General features: G+C 37.3%; 1 protein-coding gene across 2 annotated transcripts in view; it reads right to left on the bottom strand.

The window, feature by feature from the left end:
• LOC132145027 (nectin-2-like) overlaps positions 1-12,635 on the bottom strand; it is a 135,074-nt gene extending 122,439 nt beyond the window's left edge. The window contains exon 1 of one of the 2 annotated variants that reach the window (XM_059555717.1): positions 12,308-12,635. In XM_059555717.1, coding sequence (XP_059411700.1) covers positions 12,308-12,371 — 64 coding nt within the window. In that variant the 5' untranslated portion in view covers positions 12,372-12,635. The remainder of the gene's footprint in view (positions 1-12,307) is intronic. The other variant, XM_059555718.1, reaches the window with a different exon arrangement.
• Positions 12,636-21,467: the final 8,832 nt, after the last annotated feature.

Raw genomic sequence — 21,467 nt, 5'->3', positions numbered from 1 at the left:
CAAGACAACATATATAGAGAATCAAGTGGATTCTGCCAAAAAAATAAATGGAGCAAAGTGGTTAAAAGGGAGAGGTCAGAAATAATGTTATTCTTTAATGCTGATGATTTTTCTTTAAAAAATGTAATTTAAAAAAATCATTATTTCATCAATTCAGTATTCATACTCTAAGTGGCACCTAATTTTATTCAACATGAAAGTGCAAAAGTAAACCAAATATTAAAATAATTATTTTTAAGATTTAAAATATGAAAATTATAACATATGCACCACTGAAAAACCCATATTGGTCAGCTACTACTTTGGTATCCACCAGTATAAAACTGCAGTCTTGCACTGCGTTGGCTGAAAGCATTCATCCTCATTACCGCAGGGATTTTAAAGCAGAGATGGTGATACAGCCTCCCACAATGCTTCACTTAAACACAAACAAACACCTAGTTACTGCCCCTGTGTGCTGTACGAGCGTGACTCATCCCATCAGACACGAGGCTGAGGACGCGTGCATCTCCTCCGTTCCGGTGAGTGCTGGGCATCTGGAAGGGCACCACATGACCGGCCCGGCTCGTGAGCCAGCTCAGGACCCCTGCATGGACTCAGCAAGATTTGACAGGATTCTGTTGGGCTCATCTGTGAAGGACTCGCCGCAGAACCAGTGCAGAGGGGAAACACAGTCGATAAGTACAAGTGAATCTGAAAAACACCTTCTTGATATAGGTCCCCAAGCCATATGTAAAGCTGTACACCACAAAGGCAGCAAAACGCTGAATATACAGTAGAAAAATAGCAATATACTTCAAACAGTCTGTATTGGTTAACTCAACACATTCCTAGTCTTATTGTGGATGATTCACCAGTGCATGTTATTGCTTTTAACTGAATCGCAATAACTAGCTTGGCCTTTGAAACAACTTTTCATTTGATCTGATGTTAGTGGTTTTATAAACCTCCCCCTCCACACACTGAAAAGTTCTGGTTTTGGATTTAGGGGCGTTTACGTGACACAGTTTTCAACTAAAAACAAAACTTTCAATGCATTTTGGCCATTAATTTACACAATGACTGTGTTGCGGGCCTGAAAACTTTTCAAAATGGGTTTCAAAGTGCAGATAATTAAAAATGATACAGTTATCTCTGTAAACTACAACAACACAAATTAGTGAAAACCGTGACGTCATGCACTTGTGTATGACGTGTTCAGTCTAAAGATGTGTGCGCAGACATGTAGTGTCTTTACAAAGAGACGTCTCCAACTACTGGTCTGGCATGAGTAATACAGCATTTTTAGTATTCTGCAGATCCGTGTAAACAAGTATCGTTTAGACAATGTTGTCGCCTGTACATGAAACATTTCAGAAACAAGAAGGAAAAAAAGTTCCCGTTTTTAATAGTGTAAACATACCCTTACTTTGAAACAACTTTCACTCAGAAATAGAATTCACAAATAATTATAAAGAAACGACAAGTAACACTGAATTCAAATTTAAAGGCACAGTATGCAATTAATTTTTTTTTTTTTTACATATTGAAAAACCACTGGAACTGTGTTACAGTTTGGGTAACTATTTTTAGGTCTTCTTGTTACACAGGTTACATGTACTTACTATTATAATAACAATAAACCATACATAATCCATATAGTAAGTACATTTAGTTAATATTATGCAGTACTTTAATGTATAATTAAACAGTAACAAGGACATGTTTCTTACTATTCGTGAATCCAGTAATTGTTAACATTTACAACTTAGAAAAAAATAACACTTTTAGTTTGTACGCATTAAACCAATTTATAAATGTATTTATAAATGTATCAATATGTATGTATGTATGTATATATATATGGATGCACGTCCAAAATCAGTGTACTTTTTTTTTTTTTTTTAATCAGCGCACTTTGTATCGAGAAACGCGCGCAGACCTACGTCACCAGTCTATTTGCCTAATCTACCCGGTACTTTACACCGCGGTGGAAACGCAGAAAGCAACAGGTCTGGGGGGAAAAAAGTTCCTGGGGAAAAAAGTTCCTGGTACAAATGTTCCGGGTAACTTCGGTGGAAACGCAGCAATAGTCACACCCCAATTTAAAAAAAAAAAAAACACTTGAGCTTTAAATAAAACAATATACACAGCTAATTAGGACACGCTTCATCTGCATAATCATGACATCAAAAACAGGTCTAAATATGTCATTATTGTGATGCAGCCTACGGCGGTGCTTATGCTAAACAACTACTGAAGAACGCCAAAGCACAAGAGCATTGAATCCCACCTCCCTTCATTATCCTCTTCTCAAGTACAGCTGTCAGGAAATGAGTTTGAGAATACATGGCAAAATACAGCTTTATTTGGGCAACAACAAAAAAGGTATTAAGAATCACACCTTTGAGTTTCATGCATTAATGCAATGCAGCACTGACTCATCAGAGAGACTGACTGATTACAACACATTTACAACATTTCAGGTCTAACACTGTACATCTAGAGCTCAATGCAAGTTTGAGAGCCTTCACTCAAATAATAACACTTCAAAGGAAACATCTGACAGCTGGCGATGTTATAACAAGCTTGTTTTGTGTCGAGTAATACTTTATGGTTAATACGTGAGCAGCGAGTTCAAAGCAGGATTCGACAGGACACGGATGTTTGGATGTTGACATTCAGATGAAACCTGATTGTGAAAGCGAAACCTCATATTTACGATATCCCACTTCCGTACTCACCTTAATCTAATCATGGGATTATCTAGAAGGCTATTTACTAAAATGCTAACAGCTGATGAAACGATAATGGCATGGTACTTTACATAATATCACGTGAAATCCGAGAAAAGCCTGGTCTGATGCCAGCATGCGTATGGGATTACCCTATAAACTGGTTATGTGCTAGGGCTCAATATCAAATCTGGTAATGCAAAACCAGTTCATGGGAAATTCCAGTAATTTAATTGCCATTTATATACACTTGTGAAAAAGAAACAGGCCTAAACTTTAAACGTGCTTTAGCTAAAACGTGTACTTTTTATGGGAATAATATATTAACCTATACTGTATACTATACATTATATAACAAAAGAACATACTTATTGTTTCTTTAATACTTTCAATTACATGATTATTAGTTTAAAATTGTGTACTAATCAAATGCACTGACAAGCATTTATAGTAAACTCAAACATACTTTATTGCAATTATTCATAAAAATCTGTATGTCATGTATTTAAATATTAAATTAAGTTTAATTTACCGCATTTAAATTATATTCACTTAAATCCTGAATGACATATTACAGGTAAAATTATAATCAATACTGTACATGCACTTTAGTACGTTAGTCAACAGAACATAACGACTTTAAAGTGCATTAATTGATTAAAACAATGATTTAAAATGTACTTAAAAGTAAAACTTTTTTTATTTCATTCATATCTGCAAGTACAGTTTTTTATTTAAATACACTACATTTGACATACAACTGCATTGCAATATAGGCACAAGCACAAGTAAATTAAATAGGATAAAGCATATAAAATGGTCATTCTCTTATGCATTACAAACAAAATGAAATTGCATCAAAATCCAAAATTGAAATCTATCAATATTGCCAAGAACTGACCCCCCCTTTTTTGCTTGAAAATGTCTGTTGAAATCTAGTCTCGACTTTTATATTAAATCACAATTTCAATACCACCGTTCTAAGAAATGAGTTCTTCTCCAGACTTACATGTTCAACATCCTCCTTATTATTCGAACCACGCTTCCTAATGAAGCAGGAATTAACCTCTGTCATCAGACTTACAGTCAGTTTCCTTTGGCTCTTCTCTCTTTCTTTCATCCATCACCGTTCCTGGAAATGGTGCAGGATTTGACACTCACCAATGTGAGAAAGTGAGACACTGAGAGAGAGAGAAATGAGAACGAGTGCCTGAGAATAGCCTCAGTTATGACAGTACGGCTAAACTTTGGAAACTTCTGGGCTTGGGAAACTCGGGCCCAGTCTCTGGATCCGAGAGCAGTCACCTGTGTAGTGTCAACGCGCCTGACACTCAACCCACCGCCAGGTTTCACGTGACAGACAGATAGCTATCGGGGGGAAGATGAGTGTGCCAATCTTTGTGAGACCCCTCACACGGGACTGGAAATGAGAAATAAGATTAACCAGAGAGCACTTTGTCCTCAGGAGAACGTTTGAGACGTCCTTTAGTCGTGTTGTGCAGACGTACTTTGTGGTCTGTATTCCATCAGAATTAAGACACATCTGTTTTTCTTACACAACCTAGAAAAATAATGGAGTATTTTCCCTGCTGTTTTTCAGGCTAACTCTGGCAGACGTTGTCTGAGAAATCTATTCACATCGATTCAAACAGGAATGTCTGTGGTTTCTTGTACATTATTATTGTCTGATACAATGACCGAAGCTAACGTTCTTGTTTCACTGCCCAATGCACCTTCATTATGGGTTCAGACCTTTACCAACTTTCTGGGTAAAATAACAGTTGGTGGTTCAAGATCCTCAGAGACGATCCATATGATCAAACGCAGGGATCTTCAAATTGTATTGATGAATTGTGATTGATGATTATATTTTATTATTATCTGAACAACTAGTCTGATCAGGCAGTCTCAAAAATCCTTCCTGTTGAGTCAAGCTGATAAACAATCAATACTGTTAATTATATTTGTGATATTACATATATAAATGTTTCTCAATGGGCTTCAGGATGCACATGCATGACCTTCATCAATACCTACATCCAGAAAATAAACATCCCATCTCAGTAAAACTACCGAGATCCCAGTCCCATCTGAATCAGTTCATGAAACCACAGGCATCCACTGGTAATAACTCCATTTGGAAAACTTATCTCCGAAAAGTGCATATGTGATCAGTTTTTCAAAGATACCACGTCTGCACAAAAAAAAAAAAAAAAAAATTCAACTAATTGAAAAGTGAAAACTTTTCAGAAAATTCCTCCAAATTAAGACCAAATTACCTGTTTTAAAATAATTGTATGCAGATTTTTTTTGTAAAAATTGTTTATACTGCTCTGCATCTGCAACTTAAGACATAACTGAGAACTCCTGAACTATAAGAGAGCAAAACCTCTGAGCAACAATATTTTCTCCAGCACATCTGGGTCTCTGCACATAAGCCTATATATTTTCTATATATGCAAGCACATAGGTGTTCCTACAAGTGGACGAAGCGTTACTGAAAAAAAAAAATGTTCCTGTGTGCTTCTGGAAAGTGTGGATCTCTTGCAATAGTCAATGCGATTCTGCAGTTCTACAGTCTGCAGACCCCCGTCTGTTCCTGCTCTGTTAATAAAACCTTTTTTAGCCATTTCCATCGCTACAAAGAGCTGAACAAACTGCCAGTGGTATTTAACTGGCAAGGCAGCTGGAATTAAAAAGCAGAAACGCACACACAGAAGCATTAGGCCATCACAGTCAGCCGCTCGTATAAACATTTATGAAATTTCCCCACGGAAGTCATTTTCCCGAATACCATGACTGGAGGTCCGTGGAAGCCTCAAGAAGCATTAGCCTTTCACCCTTCAACTCAGAGCTTTGGATGGCAGCAACTCCAAAACAAATCTCTCCAGGGTTTAAGTCTTCAGCTTGAGACATGCCTGTCATCTCAATTCACCCGAACCAAACTTAAAAAGCATTTCGCTTTGTTTACTCCCAAGGTCTTAGAATAACAGCACTGGTAGGAAGTCATTCTCCATTACCCTGGATATCAACCAAGGGACTCAAAAAAAAACAGCAGTTCATCCGCTGCATCTACATTGCTTACATGGTCATTTCTCTACTTCTATTCAAGTCAACATGAAGTCAAAACTGACATGAATTACTTTCTTATTACACGCTCAAGGTCTCGCAGTCAACAATTTATCTGTGAATGTTATTCTGAAGTAAAAGACATGTTTGCTTTTCATCAGATTGTGACAACTTGCACAATCCAAATTATTATTGTTTTTCCAAGTTAAATATGGTTTTATTCAGAAACAGGAAGTACTCATTATGGAAGTAAAACGGGTTGAGAACAAACTTGAGCTTTTAATCAAAAATGTATTTATTTCCTTGTAAACTGATCACAAAGGCCCAAATCACTGTTCCACAAGCATAACGCAAGGGGCTCAAAGTAAAAACAGAGCAAAGAAAACTGCTCCTTTACTGCATCTACATTGCTTACATGGTCATTTCACCACCTTTTTTCAAACTGCTTTTAACTTGAAGTCAAAACTGACGTTACGTTCTTAAAGCACACTCAAGGTCTTGTCATCAATTCATCTGTGAATCTTATTCTCAAGAAAAACACGTTTGTGTTTCATCAAATTGAGACAACGAGCACGATCCAAATCAATTACCACCTTTTTTCTTCTTAAATATAGTTTTGTTTAGAAAAACTTCACAATTTGGAAGTAAAATGGGTTGAGATCACACTTGTTGACTTATGAAAAGAGATGTTGAAAAACGTTTTTATCAAAAACATGAAATTCCTTGCAAACAGACCACAAAGGCTCAAAACGCCATGAACGCCATGAATCCACAAATGTAAAGCAAGGATTCAATTTTTATTTAAATTAGCAAAAAAAACAAGTTCCTCTTCTGCATCTAAATTGATTAAATGGTCATTTTCAAACTACCTTTAAAGTCAATATGAAATCAAACCTGACATTTACTATGATCGCATTTGTCTGCCTTCATAACCTTCCAGCAAATTAAAAACTCACAATCCAATCGGTTCCAAACATTTTATTTCTTGTTAAATGCTTCCTTCAGAAACGTGTCACACTGTGCACGTAAAATGGGTTGAAAAGCACTTTAAAAATGAGCTTTTAATCATTAAGATTCCATTTAACATTCCAGTGCTGTTATTCAAATCCTTGCAAACTGATCTCAAAAGGCAAAATCATCATTCCATAAATATTAAAACAGGAGCAAAAAAATGCTTTTATGGGCATTTAAGCAAAACATGAAATCTAAATTGGACACCATTTACTTGTCAACCATGTAAAAAAAATCAAATTTTTTTATCAAAAAATTCAGATAAAAAGTCTTCATAATCTTTCACAATCAATTCCTGCATTTCCCCCATCATTAAATACAGTTTCATTCAGAACAGTCACACTATTCAAGTAAAAAAGGTTGCAAACAGTTGACTTTAATCAAAAGAGCTTTAAAACAGAAACATTCCATTTCTGTTCCTCAGTTCCTTTCAAACTGGCACATGAAGACCCAAATTGCCATAACGCAGGCAAGGTTTAATGACAAATTACAAATGACATGGTCTTCAAATTCATCTCTCAGATAAAAAGCAGAAGATGAGAAAATTAGATCCTGTAAGCCTTCTTGTAGATTAAACAAATGTATTGTTGGTAATGAGGTTAACACTGCTGTAAATTACAGAGGTCTGCTAAGGTGGAAGCGTGGTTTCCATTAAAAAGGTAGATTAAGCACATACAGATATAACCGTGTGTGCCGGCACAATTAAAAGCACTGTGTTAATGGCGCGGGGTGAAGAAAGTCAATCAAGCAGCGAGCTTCTGAAGAAGATCAGACGGTAATTAAGGCAATTTCAGTTCCTCCCTCAAGAGAATCTCAATGAATCAGCGTAGTTTGCACTGGCTCAGACAAACGCTGTGAACATGTAATGCTTCTGACGGATGCTCACCTCCATGTATGGACACGTTAAACTAATAAAAGTCTTATTTCAATATGCACTCATGTATTTCTCATCAACTCTTCCAAGACCAAATTACCTTGGGTAGTCTGTGATGCACATTCATTTTATAGCTCTACACTCAATTATTCTGATGTTTCTCCTTGGAATTCCTATGAGCAATAAAACCAAACAGAAATGAGATGGTTCTACTTACATGAAACATAAATGAGAATGCCATTAAGTCATCAGAGCTATGAAAGAGCAGCATTTATGTGCTTCTTGTGCTTAATCCACCACCAATCCATCTGACAGATGAAAGGACAGCTAACCTGAATTTTAAGACAAGTTAAGCCGCAAAGAACTAGATTAGCATTTTCCCCAAGGAAAAAAATAGCACTTGCACAGCAACATTTGAAAGTGGTAATGTTTGAAAGTCTAGGTTTTAGACTTTGGTTCTGCACACATACAATGCCACAGAGTTAGTTAAGAATCCTCATTTGTTTTTCTGTCAAGCATCCGGGTCAAAATATGCTATGGGGTAATTAAAAGTAACAAATCTTGTAAAAACATCATCTTTTATTGAAAAATTAAACATCTTATCAAACTTTAGAAATCGCCTTAATCTTTTAAACAAGCAAGGTGGTGATCTACATTTTATAAAAAACACCTGTCAGTTTATGTATTAGGAATGTTACAGTCCCTGACAGACATGTTGAAGCCGGTCAGGCCAAAGTTCTCTCTTTTTTTTCCAGAAAGCAATGACGTAGTCAAATCAGCCTTTAGTGTGAGATATACAGGAAATGTGTACTCACTGGACCTCTTCTTAAAAGTACTACCATGTCATTTGCATGTTACTTTTTGACAGACAAGATGATCGAATTTAGTTAGACAAGAAAGATCAGAAAATAGACAGAAATCAAAACGGGAAAGAAATAGGGGGCTGGATCAGGAAATGTCCTCAAGTCAGGATTCAAACTCGGGATGCCTAAAATATCACATTTAGTAACAAATTAGGCTAGTTTATTTTTTATTTTTTTAAAGCATGTGTGATTTATGCACAAAATAGTTTAATTGCCTCTTATAAAAAAAAAGAGTTAACCCCAAGAAAATCTAGTGAAACTATAAACTTTAAAACTATTGTTCGTTACTATCCACTGTTCTTACAGTCAACTAAATTCTAAAAACGATTCGATAAGATATTAATACAATCAAAATCTATATAAAAGGGAAAAGATAACAAATAGATAAGGGTAAATAGATATGCAAATAGTAAATAACATCCATGTTGCCATTTCGTTGTAAATGGAAGTCAATTAGATTTTAATCTTAAATTTAATTAAATTTTAAAGACCACTTTAGAAGTCATATAAAATCCACACACAAAAACAGGGTCCTAACCAACTATTTCTAGCTCTAAACTTATCACATCCCACCAGGTTAAGATATAGCACAAGGCTGAACCTATAGAAGGTTTCCTACTTCAGTTAAAGGTTTAAAACACACCTGAACCAAAAACACTTGAGGTATATCAACGCTGCACAGCAGTGAGATGGCCGTCGCTCTTCGCTTAAAGGATTGATAGAGTTGAAGGCGTAGAAAGTTTTAAAGAGGGCGGAAAAACCCTTTGAATGAGCCCAGGGTCATGAAAAAGACTGATCTCAGAACCCACACAAAAAAATCCCTCTCTTTAGTCTTCATTTTATCAGGCACAGTGGTGGGTGATAAGACGACATGGCTGGCCTCCAGGAGTCCTCCAGCCTTCACTAACGGCATGACCACCTCAGCGCTGAGAGACGGAGAGAGAGAAAGAGAGAGAGAGAGAGAGAGGGAGGCGAGAGAGTCAAAGAGACCGGGAGACAGAGAGTCTCTCTTACATGCCGTGAGACACACAGATAAATCGGGAGACAGACGGAGACACAGAGCAGATTTTCCATCTGTTCTGCGGCAACATCTGATTCCCCATTTACGACTGCAGCATATTTTCAAGTCCAGCGAGCAAGAATGCGTCTATCAAACAGTTTTCGGTTTTGTATGCTCTGGAACTTCAGTCATTTCAAATATATAATCTACATTACAAAAGAGACCACAGAAACAGCTCCTAGACAGTGGGGCCATAACGATGTATAAACTGTGTGTGACAGAGGTAAACAGAGGACAGGCGGGGGAACTTTTTCCCGTCAACACGCTCTTCTGCGCTCCACTCTAAAGACACTCATAAACAATGGAAGTGGAAGAGACAGAGGGTCTTACAGGCGACCGATCACTAAAGCCACCAGAACAAAGGCTTGAGACGGAGCTCTGAGTGCACAGAGAGAGAATAAAGAAGGAGGGGTGCGAGAAAAGGGCACTCATTCAAAGGCCAGCAATTTGAGTCCCTCTTACATGCTCAACGTGGGTTGTCAGAGGGAAAGACAGAGAGAGGTTTCTCGTGAAGGTGTGAGTTTCATTCTACACTCTCTTTTGGACAATGCAGACTCTGAGGTCTTTTGTTCTTGGAAGCCTGTTGGCAAAGAAGCGCATTGTTCGGCGGGGAGAAACTACATTATCACGCCTTTGTGCGGGAGTTGCTCTTTGCTGCCGCTCTGACATTTGTTGCTTCTGACAGTAATGGAAGACCAAAGGGAGCCAATAAGGAAAGCATCTACTTCCATTTGTCGTGCTTCCCTGATCCCAAACTGAGTTAAGCACTCGGAAATAATGTTTTAAACTCCCCTCAAAGACTCTAAAACGAGATGGATGCCATCAGATCCCCATTGAAAAGGGTCTCCATGACAACTGCGAGAAATCTTCACCTCACCCCTGAAGATCCCCTCTGAGAACACAAACTTTTGACATGTACCAATAAGATTAATGGGCCACCGAAAGTCTAGCACACATGGTAATAACCCTCCGCTCATCCTGAGGTGTGAAACACCTTATCCTATGAAGAAATTAATAGAGGCGAACCCTAGAGTGTGCCCACGCATGTTGAGCGCCACTGGGATCTTGGCATGAATAATTGTGTTGCAACGATTCATCCATCCAAAACTCATTTATCCAACGGCCACGGTGCTTGTCTTATTTCTTGTGAAATATGTGCACACGGGGAGCGCTCAGGATTGGGATTCATTTACAGCCACCCGATGCCAGTATTACGTCATGTTTCCCTGCCCATGCACCTGAAAAAAAGCTGATGTTTTGTGTGACTAGCATGCAATGAAACACACTGAATCATAGTAGTTAACAAGTGTGCATGCATACTGGTCTGAAACTGGTTTAGAAGCTCCCTGACGAGTTGTCAGGTGTGAATACTGTCCCAACAAGTGGATAAGCAGCAATAAATCAGCGAAAGAGCAAAAGAGTGACACATTAGGAAGAGTCTAAAAATTGCTCTGCATATCTCATTTACATTTTTTGGCATTTAAGTGCCATTCACACCCAGGAACATACAGTAACTGAAGTTTTAATAATCACTATAACTCTAAATTTCCACATCCCAGCTATGATAAGGACACAGAGGACGGATAACATTGGAACCACTTTCAGAATTGTATAATTTTTTTTAGTTGATGAATTATAGACTGCCAGCCAATCACGACCCATCAATCACTAAAAAACTTGAGAATTTAAAGAGTTAGGTAACAAAATCATAGCATGAGATTATAATAATCACAATGTTCTCTTCCACTGGTGTGGACGCTAATCTTGTTATTATAGTTCAATTTGTAGTTACCGTTCTTGATGTGAATTGGTCTACATGCTGTACTGTTTAATTTTTTGGTGCAAATTAGTCTTCAGTATTTTGAGTGTTGATGATAGGCAACACTTTGTATGAAAATGTTTTTGGAATCATAGTTACAATCGTGAAAAACAATGCCATTAGTTGCCAAAACATGTAACCGGAGTCTTTAAATACAAACAGAGCTTGAGTCCTGCAGTGTAGCCTCAGCTTACACAGAACCACAGACATGTCTCTCCTTATCAGAGGAAAACAGCCCCTCGGAGACGCCTTCAAATCACAGTGATGTTAAAACCACCAGGGAAGAAATGTCTAGGACCATCACCACTAGCAAGACTACTGGGGCAAATAAAGGGAACAGTAACTTAAAATGCAGTTTTATAACAATGGTATCTTAAAATAGCAGAAGACTTGGATAAAATTCAGACATCTTTGCATTTTGAAGAGTTACAGTCAGCTGCATAGACCTGACATAAACCTAAGTATTAACAACTAAACCCTGTTGCATTTCTCACCTCCTATATAGTACAAAAGCTTTAATAGATATACAAGTTTCAAACTGTAAAGTATGCGATTAAGTAAGACAATACAATTACACCTGCTGCCTTCCAGTCGAGGAACAAACTGATCACGAGAGGCCACACCTTGCGTAACATGGCGTACGAGGCAAGGGATACGGGACATGGGTTACGGTCAGTGGCTCTTATCAAGTTAACCAGGATAACCTAGATAAGCAGGTAAGCTGTAGAAATCAGCGCGCACCAGCGTAGCGCGCGCATGAAACTTGCGTTTCAATACACTTGGGACGAGCGACTTCAGGTTAAGTGCAAATTGCAAATTACCTCCAGGTTTTAAAATAACAAAAGAGACCGAGTGAGCAGTAAAGAGATTAACCCTCAAGTTTCTGTGTCACATTACCTTGGCTGGACAGAAGACACGCGCTGAGGATCAGGCAACAGTTTATCATCGTAAAGTCGCTCATTCCGCTCTCGTCCGCGGGAGGTTACACAAATCCTGGAAACTTTCGCATAAAATCTCTTTCACTTTGCGAATCGAACCGGAGGCGGTGTTTTGTGGCTCGTCAGATCGCAGTCTCAGTCCGCTCCGACTGCTAGTAAAGCCCGGAGAGTGCACAGGTATGTTACTGTTCGGAACACCGTTGAGTCCTCTGCCTCGCGACTTGCTCACTTCTTCTGTTCTGTCTGGAGCTTGAGAACGCGACCGATGGAATTGCTCGTGATGTCATCGTCGCGTCACGCGGTGGAGAGAAATGGAACGCCTTTGAAGTTTAGAACTTGTGGATTGGGCTGACGCGTGATTTACACGTGAATTCCAGATATTCTGGTAATTGTGAATGCAAGCAGTATGTGAAATGAACCGGGGATTCAATCAAAATGCCCCGTGGTAAATCCCCCTGAGTTTATAGAGTGCTGTGTGATATATCACAGTCTACAATAAATAAGCTAAGACAGGACAATTACACCAGCCGCCTCCAAACAGTGAGTAGCCTAAAATCTAATGACAGTACGTTTGATGGTGTATAATGCATAGCATTATTTTGAAACTGTCACAATCCACTTTCATATCTAATTATAGTTACAATTTCCGTGAAACTGATTGGATATTACCCCTTTAAGTGCCAACACCCATTTTTGAATATAGATCTGAAAGTGCACTATTCAAACTTGAATTGTTATAATTCATGGAAACTTTGGAATACAGACCGTTTTTTAAAGACATTCTGCAGATTATTGCAGAAGTGGAATCATTTCAAAATATTAAAGTATCAAAAACTTGACGTTTAAATTTACTGTTAAGAAAATGCACTGTACCATTAATTTTATATAAAATAACTATTTTTCAAACTATTTTTGCATCCAAAATTACTATAAAATGAAAGCCTTATGTCTAAATAAGTTATGTTCCAAACTGGAAGTTAATATACAAAAAAATTAATCTTTTTTATGGCGTTATACCACAAACAGCAACCGGGTGCCATCAAACTAAATAAAAAAATTGAATGCATTTTTCTGTCACAAATGTCTAAATATCTCAGTCAATATTACTTCTATCACAAAATACCCACCAAATGTGGAATCTTGAGACTCAGAAATTTCTGATTATATGTATTTTGTCAAAATTAAAAAAAAAAAAAAAAAAGTTTTGAATCTAAAAGACCAAAATACATTTTGTAAAACGATGCCTGACTCCACTCACTAAGGGGAAGGAGACTGCCAAAAGATATTAAAGTACCATTTCCATGGTAACGTAATGTCTGATTTTAAAATGTTTTTCACATGGATGAATGTTGAGGTTTTAAGTTTTCATATGATATGCAAGTTACGAGTAATACATGTGACAGAGGAAAAATACAATGAAAGAAAAAAAAGAGCATCAACAGACCCACTGATGGGCCGATGCCACTTAAGAGGTTGAAGTATATTGTGACAGTACATTTGATGTTTGACTCAGAATTGTCACAATATACTTTAATGTCTATTTAGATGCACTATTTCAGTGAATCTGATTAGATATTATAGCATGTTGTGACAGTAAACAACTGTCTTATCTAACAGAGAACGGCCGATGATGTAAAATGCATTCTAGCAAAGTGTTTTCCTGCCATCTTTGTTCCAGTTGAGAATTTATTTCAAATAATTGCATCATATTAATGGCATAACTGGATGCCACACTATTTAGATGTGGTTTAATACCCTCAATACCATGACTTAGGTGCCCTTGAGAAAGGCACCGAACCCCAAAAACTGCTCCCCGGGCGCTGCAGCATAAATGGCTGCCCACTGCTCCGGGTGTGTGCTCACAGTGTGTGTGTGTGTGTGCATTTCGGATGGGTTAAATACAGAGCACAAATTCTGAGTATGGGTCACCATACTTGGCTGAATGTCACTTCACTTTCACTTCACTTTCACTTTTAAAAATATGCCCTCACAAATGGTGAATGGTAATTGCTTCTGAAATCCAATTTCGAAGAGCGACTATTATATTAAACAATAAACAAAAACTTAATTTCCCACGCTGGCAAAAGTGTCAGACAGTGTAAATCAGAAGAATGTTTTGCATGTTCTGGTCGTTTTTCTGAATGTTAACTTAACGCTAATCTGTTTTAACTGCATATTGCCTGACTTGCTTCATACTTACACGGATGCCCATAACTACTGCGGATCGACTGTCAAATCAATGCGATTTATTCAAATAAGGAGGTATGAAGGACATGGTTGATGAATTTAGAGCCCTTCTCCTCTGGCAATGGACTGCATACTAATCAGTGACCTCGCTCTGCCATCTATTGACTGATCTGCGCAATTACGCGCGCACCTTCATTAGTATGCAGAGCGCGAGAGATATCTGTCAAAAGAAATACAGCGTCCCCTCGGTTAAGTATAAACGGCTGCTTGCGTATTCGTTTATAGTTTAAACTAGAAGTTTGACAGACAACTTTGATGTTGGCTGACAAGGTATTGCCTGGCAGTTAAGAAAAAGCTTCGAAGTTTGAAGGTTGCACAGGCTGCGCGCGCTTTGAACGCTTCACGCTTCACCCTTCACCCTAAAGAAATTCTTAAAAAGCACAGTTTTCTTTCCTGTCCAGATGTATTTTTTGTTGAACTTTTTCATTTTAAAAGAAGATATGTCTGGACAATGATCTGTGTAGTGCAACATGATTGATCAATAGCCTATGGATTTTCCAGAAGACAGACTGCACATTTTAAATGCACATAAATATGCTAAATGTTAATTTTGTTAACCGCTAAGTGTTCATTAGCATATAGATGTGGACTAAAAGCCACAACATTTTGAATAAAGATGGTATTTTAAGACCTAAAAAGGAATAATTTAAATAGAATGTCCATTACCAAATACATCTGCAATGTTCAGTCCTAACTGCATCTGGAGATCTATCCTTCTACAGAGTTCCAGCACACCTGCTGTCATTTTCAAGTAAACCCAAACACCTTTATGAGCAGCTGCAGGTGTTTGATTAGAGTTGGACCAGACAACTCAGACCTTGGAATTCTCCCATCTCATACTTGAAAATAACCATGGACTTGAGAGGGTGTGTTTACATCAACTAATTTTTTTTTCAGTCTGTAATACATCCAGTATATGAATCCTTAATGTGCCATCCAATTCACATATGTATTTACATGCACTGCATTACATATGCATATATTACACGTACATTAGACAAAACTTTAGCGCTTGCGCAGCAGCTCTTCATAACCGCAGAAAGAAACTGCTTGCTCAATGCAACTCCGCGAGAATAATTTTCGTGGAGTTTTTCGCTTGATGACATATCTAAAAATTACACTGACATATGTCAGAAGAGCTTTTTAGCATACATTTAGTTAAATATTCAAACTGTCACATATCAGATATAAATAAACGCACTATCGTAAGACAAACGTATGTAAACATGCATTATGGCAATGCGTATGCGTGCATCAGTTATCAATCTGATGGAGGAAATTGTTAGATTACATTTTTTATTGTTGATTGGATTATTTCTGGTCTACATCACTTTCAATCCGCTTGAATTTTCATTCAGATGGATTGAGGTGTTTACATGAAGGCTTTATTAATCCTATTGTGCAATCAATCCGATTATAAATGTATTATTTGGCTGCATGTAAACCTAGATAGTAAGAAGTGTGATTTGACAACATTTCCAATATGGCGACTAAAGTGACGTCTCATTGGATATTTTTAAGTGTTGGTGGGAGAAATCCAACAGTTTTTGTAAAAATTGGTCATTGTAATTTAATGATATTTTCAAGTGCTGGGAGAAATCCAACAGCTTTCTATTTTGAATGTAATATTTTTAAATGTTGGTAGGAGAAGCAGTTTTCTGAAAAACAACAACAACAACAACAACAGTATTTTGAAAGTAATAACATGTTATTTGTGATTTATTCCAGAAACCCTGGAACATGGACAACAATATTCAGATTTTATAACGATTAAGACAGAACTCTGGTTAAGTAGTCAGTGGTCAACAGTCTATGGGTCAACCATTTGATGCAAATAAAAGAGTATGTGTTTTTACGTGTTTCCGATGTGAATACGCTGTGCACTTCAGACCGGGTTGTTTGTCTGTTTTTTCTCATTTAAATGTTCTTTTACATCTATACACTTAAAAATGGACTTGGATTTCAACTGGACAATTAATTTTCTGATTCTCAGTGGTGCACAGAGGTGGTGTGCCCCACTATGACACTTTGTTACATTGTTTACATTGTACATCCGGTCTAACCCGCCGGCCTGCCTACTTTTTTGTGTGTGTGTGTGTGTGTGTTTATGTTTTGATTTGTAAAGTGCTTTGAGCTCTGGAAAAGTGCTATATAAGTTAAACTTATTATTATTCAGAGCATGGCTTCAATAACGCCTGTTTGCAACAAGGTCTGTTTGCACATATAGCATGACAAATAATTAACTGCACTTGAAGATTTTGTAAAATTTAAAATGAAACACCCAAAACTGTATATAGCATCATAACGAAGATGAACTATATGTTTATACATGAAATTCTGGAGGGGATGCCGGATGGCGTAGCGTTGGGATGTAATAATATGTGAAACGGTAACATGAAATATACATATTCTAAAATCAACTTACGTAAACACCTTTATCATAATATTGTCTTATTTAGAATAATGAAAATAATTAAATTACTGATTAGTGCTCCTGTGGCTCAGTGGTAGAGCACTGCATTAGCAGAGGTCGTGGGTTCAATCCCCAGGGACCACACAGACTGATAAAAAAAATATTTATATCCTGAATGCACTGTAGGTCTCTTTGGATAAAAGCATCTGCTAAATGCACAAATGTAAATGTGATGAATAAATGTAAACACAGTCATTGTATCCTATTGCTGCCCATATTCAATGTCTGGTCGAATGTCATTAATATGCATGCTCGAAGTTTACATTTATATGTTATGCATATACATTTATAGTGTTATATAATGTAGTTAGACAGGGCAAACTTTGTTGTTGGCTGATAAAGCCTTGCCTGACAGTTAAAAAAAAAAAAGCTTAAAAAGCTGCAAAGCTTGAAGGTTGCTAAGGCCGTGTGCACTTTGAATATTTTAATACCCCAAGAAATCCTTGAGAAGCTCAGTTTTGCCCTTTTCTGTGTTGATGTATTTCCTGTTGAATCTTCCTCATGTTACAGAGCATTTGATTGGACAAACATCTTCAAGTTTTTAGCGGTGTTCAGAAAAAGTGGCATTTTAAATGTTATATTTGTTATTTGTTATTTTTTGAGCCCTAGAGTGTTGTTGTCATCCATCTTCATTTTAAAGTCAAAGGTAATTCAAAGGTATGGCACCACACTAAAACGTCATTACATTGGGCCATTGAAAAACAGCATATTAAACATTCTTAAGTAAATAGATAATTATGGTAGGGCTATTCATGCAAATATATCTCAATTCTACATCTCAACACAAATAATCATTTTCTTGTAGAAATTACCACTATTAAAGTCCTCTGGGAGACCATTAGCAGCAATTCAAGGAGTGTCCATTTACTGAATGTGCCTTAGGTCAAACGTAACTGCTGGGCCATTAAGAGCCTGTGAAATAAGAATGAGATGTATTGTCTGTGGGAGTAGCCTGTGAATGCATGACCTTCATATGCACTATTTTATCCACCCCACAGAACATTCAGTAAGATTCCTGATTATGATGTTACCTAACAGCACTCACCCACTCTCTCGCAGATGCATCCTTAGTATAGCTGAGTCATGGTCAGACGGCACATAGGAAAAAGAGCAATTGAATCCTATTAGAATTTGTCTGTATTTCCCCACTTGGTGCTGGGAGTTCAATTGTGCTAGACGATGTGTATCTCATCTGGGCCAAAAAATAGCTTGAATTGCCGCTCAACGGGCCAATGGCTTCTAACGACCACTGACAGTTTGGCACTAATGATACGTTTTCAAGCACTCAGTGTCATTGTCTCCAACACACCGTCCTAACCAGAGGTCCAGTAGGATGCCAAAATGTCCAAAATCTGACAACCCTTTAAAAAAAAACGCCTGAAACCTCCTTCACACTTGCATACTTAGCCCTTCGTCAGAGCTTTTTGAGAGATTGTCCCTTAGCTCGGACTGGCGGGTTCAGATTGATTAAGCTCGGAGGCTGCTTTAATTGTGATCATGTATCAGTTGCCTGTCGACATTTACAGGGATAACTCTCTGGCTCTGACACACTGATTAATACACTGAAGTGTCCATCCCCTTACCTTACTGTTGCCTTATTTGTCTATTCTCCTCAGGTCTCGATCCGGCTGCCTTCTGCCCTTCATTATTATAGTATATCTTAAGACTCCATTAAACCGGCCCAGCTAAGTGTTGCTCTGCTAATGGTGCTCCGAGGGGCTGCTGATAATACGCTATGATTAAACACATTAAAGGGCAGAGCAGGCTCCCACCCCACAGCAGGGTTCTTGTAGTTCTGCATACACACACACACACACACACACACACAGTATAAATGTCTCGGTTCATTTGCCTCAAATGTCTCATTTTTTCTTAAAGGCATAGTTGACCCAAAAATGAAAATCGTTTTTGTTTGCTCCTTCTCATGTTCTCACTTTCTTTCTGCAGTATGCTTGTTGCGGTTTGTGTGTAATTTTAATGAATCTCAAGCTTTTAAAGGAATGGTTCAACCAAATATGTGACCCTGGAGCACAAAACCAGTCATACGGGTCCATTTTTTTGCATTGAGCTGAATAAATAGGAAAATGTACTCTTCCTCAGGCCATTTAAGATGTAGCTGAGTTTGTTTTTTCATTAGAACAGATTAGGATAAATTTAGCATTGTCTTACATGTTCAATAATGGAAGTGAATGGGTGCCGTCAGAATGTGAGTCCAAACAGCTGATGAAAACAAACAGTTGATAAAAACAAACAGTTGATAAAAGTAATACACACCACTCCAGTCAATTAATTAATGTCTTGTGAAGTGAAAAGGAGCGCATTTGTAAGAAGCAAATCCTTTAGGATATTTTAATCATCGTGTCTTGCTAAATTTGAGTATATAATCCTTTTTGGCTTCACAAGACATTAACTGATGGACTGGAGTGATGTGGATTACTTGTGGATTATTGTGATGTTTTTATCAGCTGTTTGGACTCTCATTCTGACAGCACCCATTCACTGCAAGCAAGTGATGTAAAGCTATATCAAATTAAAATACTCCATTAAGATTTGAGAAAGAATGCAAAAGCATCATAGAAGCAGTTCATATGACTCAATATGATGTGTTTTATTCCAAAAATAGAAATTATAAAATAGAAACAAATGAAAATTGCTGTCATTTGCTCATCCTTATGTTCTAAAGCTGCATGGTGTTCTTTCATCAGCTGCTCTCTGCTTGTTGCTCTTTTATATGCAATTTTAATGACTCTTAAACTTTTAAGTTTGGAGAAGAATGCAAGAGCATCATGTGTTGACTCATGTGTTATTATGCAAAATTGTCACTTGAAGAAATTATTTTTGAAACCCTTCATGACAGTAAAACAGATGTAAGATTTGAGAATTAAATATTCATTTGAGTCAAAACTGTCTGATGAGAAGCTGATTGGGTTTATAAAACCTTATCTGAGTAATTGATTCAATCACATATTGCACTGATTGAGTTCTTGAGCTGACTCACTGATTCACTGGTCCATTCTCCACATAAATTTCATTTCTCATTCAAAGATGCTGAATAAAGTGGAATATAGCACACAAGTCATTTGGGCCATGCACTTTTAATATGCTTTTATTGGCTCTTACTTGAACGCTTCAGAGTCCCATTCACTGTGATTGCATAAAAAAAGAAAGTCATAGGGCTTTGGAATGACAAGTAAATTACAGAATTTTATGGTGACTATTCCTTTAAGACTACTTTAGTGAGTTATTATGTTCCTTTTTAGTGCTCTCCCGCTCCATTTATCTAAATTCTGCTTATTCACCTCTTGATAACTGTGGTATCAAGCACTTTGTTTTGCTGCTGGTTTGTGGGTCTTTTCATTAGATCTTTTATGCTTCGCCGCAGTTTGTTTAAAATGCTAGTTTTAAGCTGTATGTGTGAGAGGGATGAAAGAGAGTTAAAAATAGCAACACGGGCAAACAGAAATCTGGTGTCTATAATAATAAATATCTACATTTTGCTCGAGGTTTCAAAGGATCTGCTTGCTGTGTGAAAATAGAAAAAAGGCATCACATACATGTGCTTCTCCCACATTTCAATGAATTCACCCATTCACATCTTTTCACATCTGTGTGTGTGTGTGTGTGTGTGTGTGTGTGGCCTTCTTCTCAGGCCACAATGTACTCAGATACACACACAATGACTGGCTCACTGTGATCCTCTCAACACCCCTCCATATATAGAAAAACCTCTGCCTCAGGGATACAAACAACATTTGGAAAAAAGGATTAAAAGGGCGATGGATGGAGAGAAAATGGCTGGAATTGAATGCATGAAGCAGAAAAGTTGCTATGTTGGTTCTGGTTTCAAACAAGACTCTTTTCTATCCTTTATAAAAATAAAAATAAACCTTAACTATTAGTGAAATAGTAATTTCTGTGTGAAAAGTTTATATTCCTGATCTGTATTTATTTATACACTGCTATAAAATATATTTTAAAATCCATTGAATTAGCAGGAAACACTGTATGTGTTCTCGATTTGGAGGAAAAAAAAAAACATATATATATAAAATTTTTCATAAGGTAATGATAACAATAGTACAATAAAAAACAAAACACAAATCAGAGTTCTTAGTATAAACTGAATGGTGAATTTCTCATCAAATCCAGTCAATAGCTGCTATCCACATCATTTTATAGCTCTATATTTAAGGATAAAACGTTCTTTGTGGCACATAAGGTTGTCCTCTATTGCATCAGATTATAAAACCTTTTACAGGACACTATTTTTACGACTGAATCTGTACAATAAAGAGATAGACAGACCTGTCAAAAGGGCAGCCATCTCTATAGGATGCCATCCATCAGCTCTGTATGGTAGAGTAGATCCACACAAAAGCCACTTGAGCATTGAGAGCAA

The sequence above is a fragment of the Carassius carassius genome, chromosome 8, assembly GCF_963082965.1.
Source record: "Carassius carassius chromosome 8, fCarCar2.1, whole genome shotgun sequence".
Lineage (NCBI taxonomy): Eukaryota > Metazoa > Chordata > Actinopteri > Cypriniformes > Cyprinidae > Carassius > Carassius carassius.
This window is presented reverse-complemented; position numbering and strand designations above follow the sequence as displayed.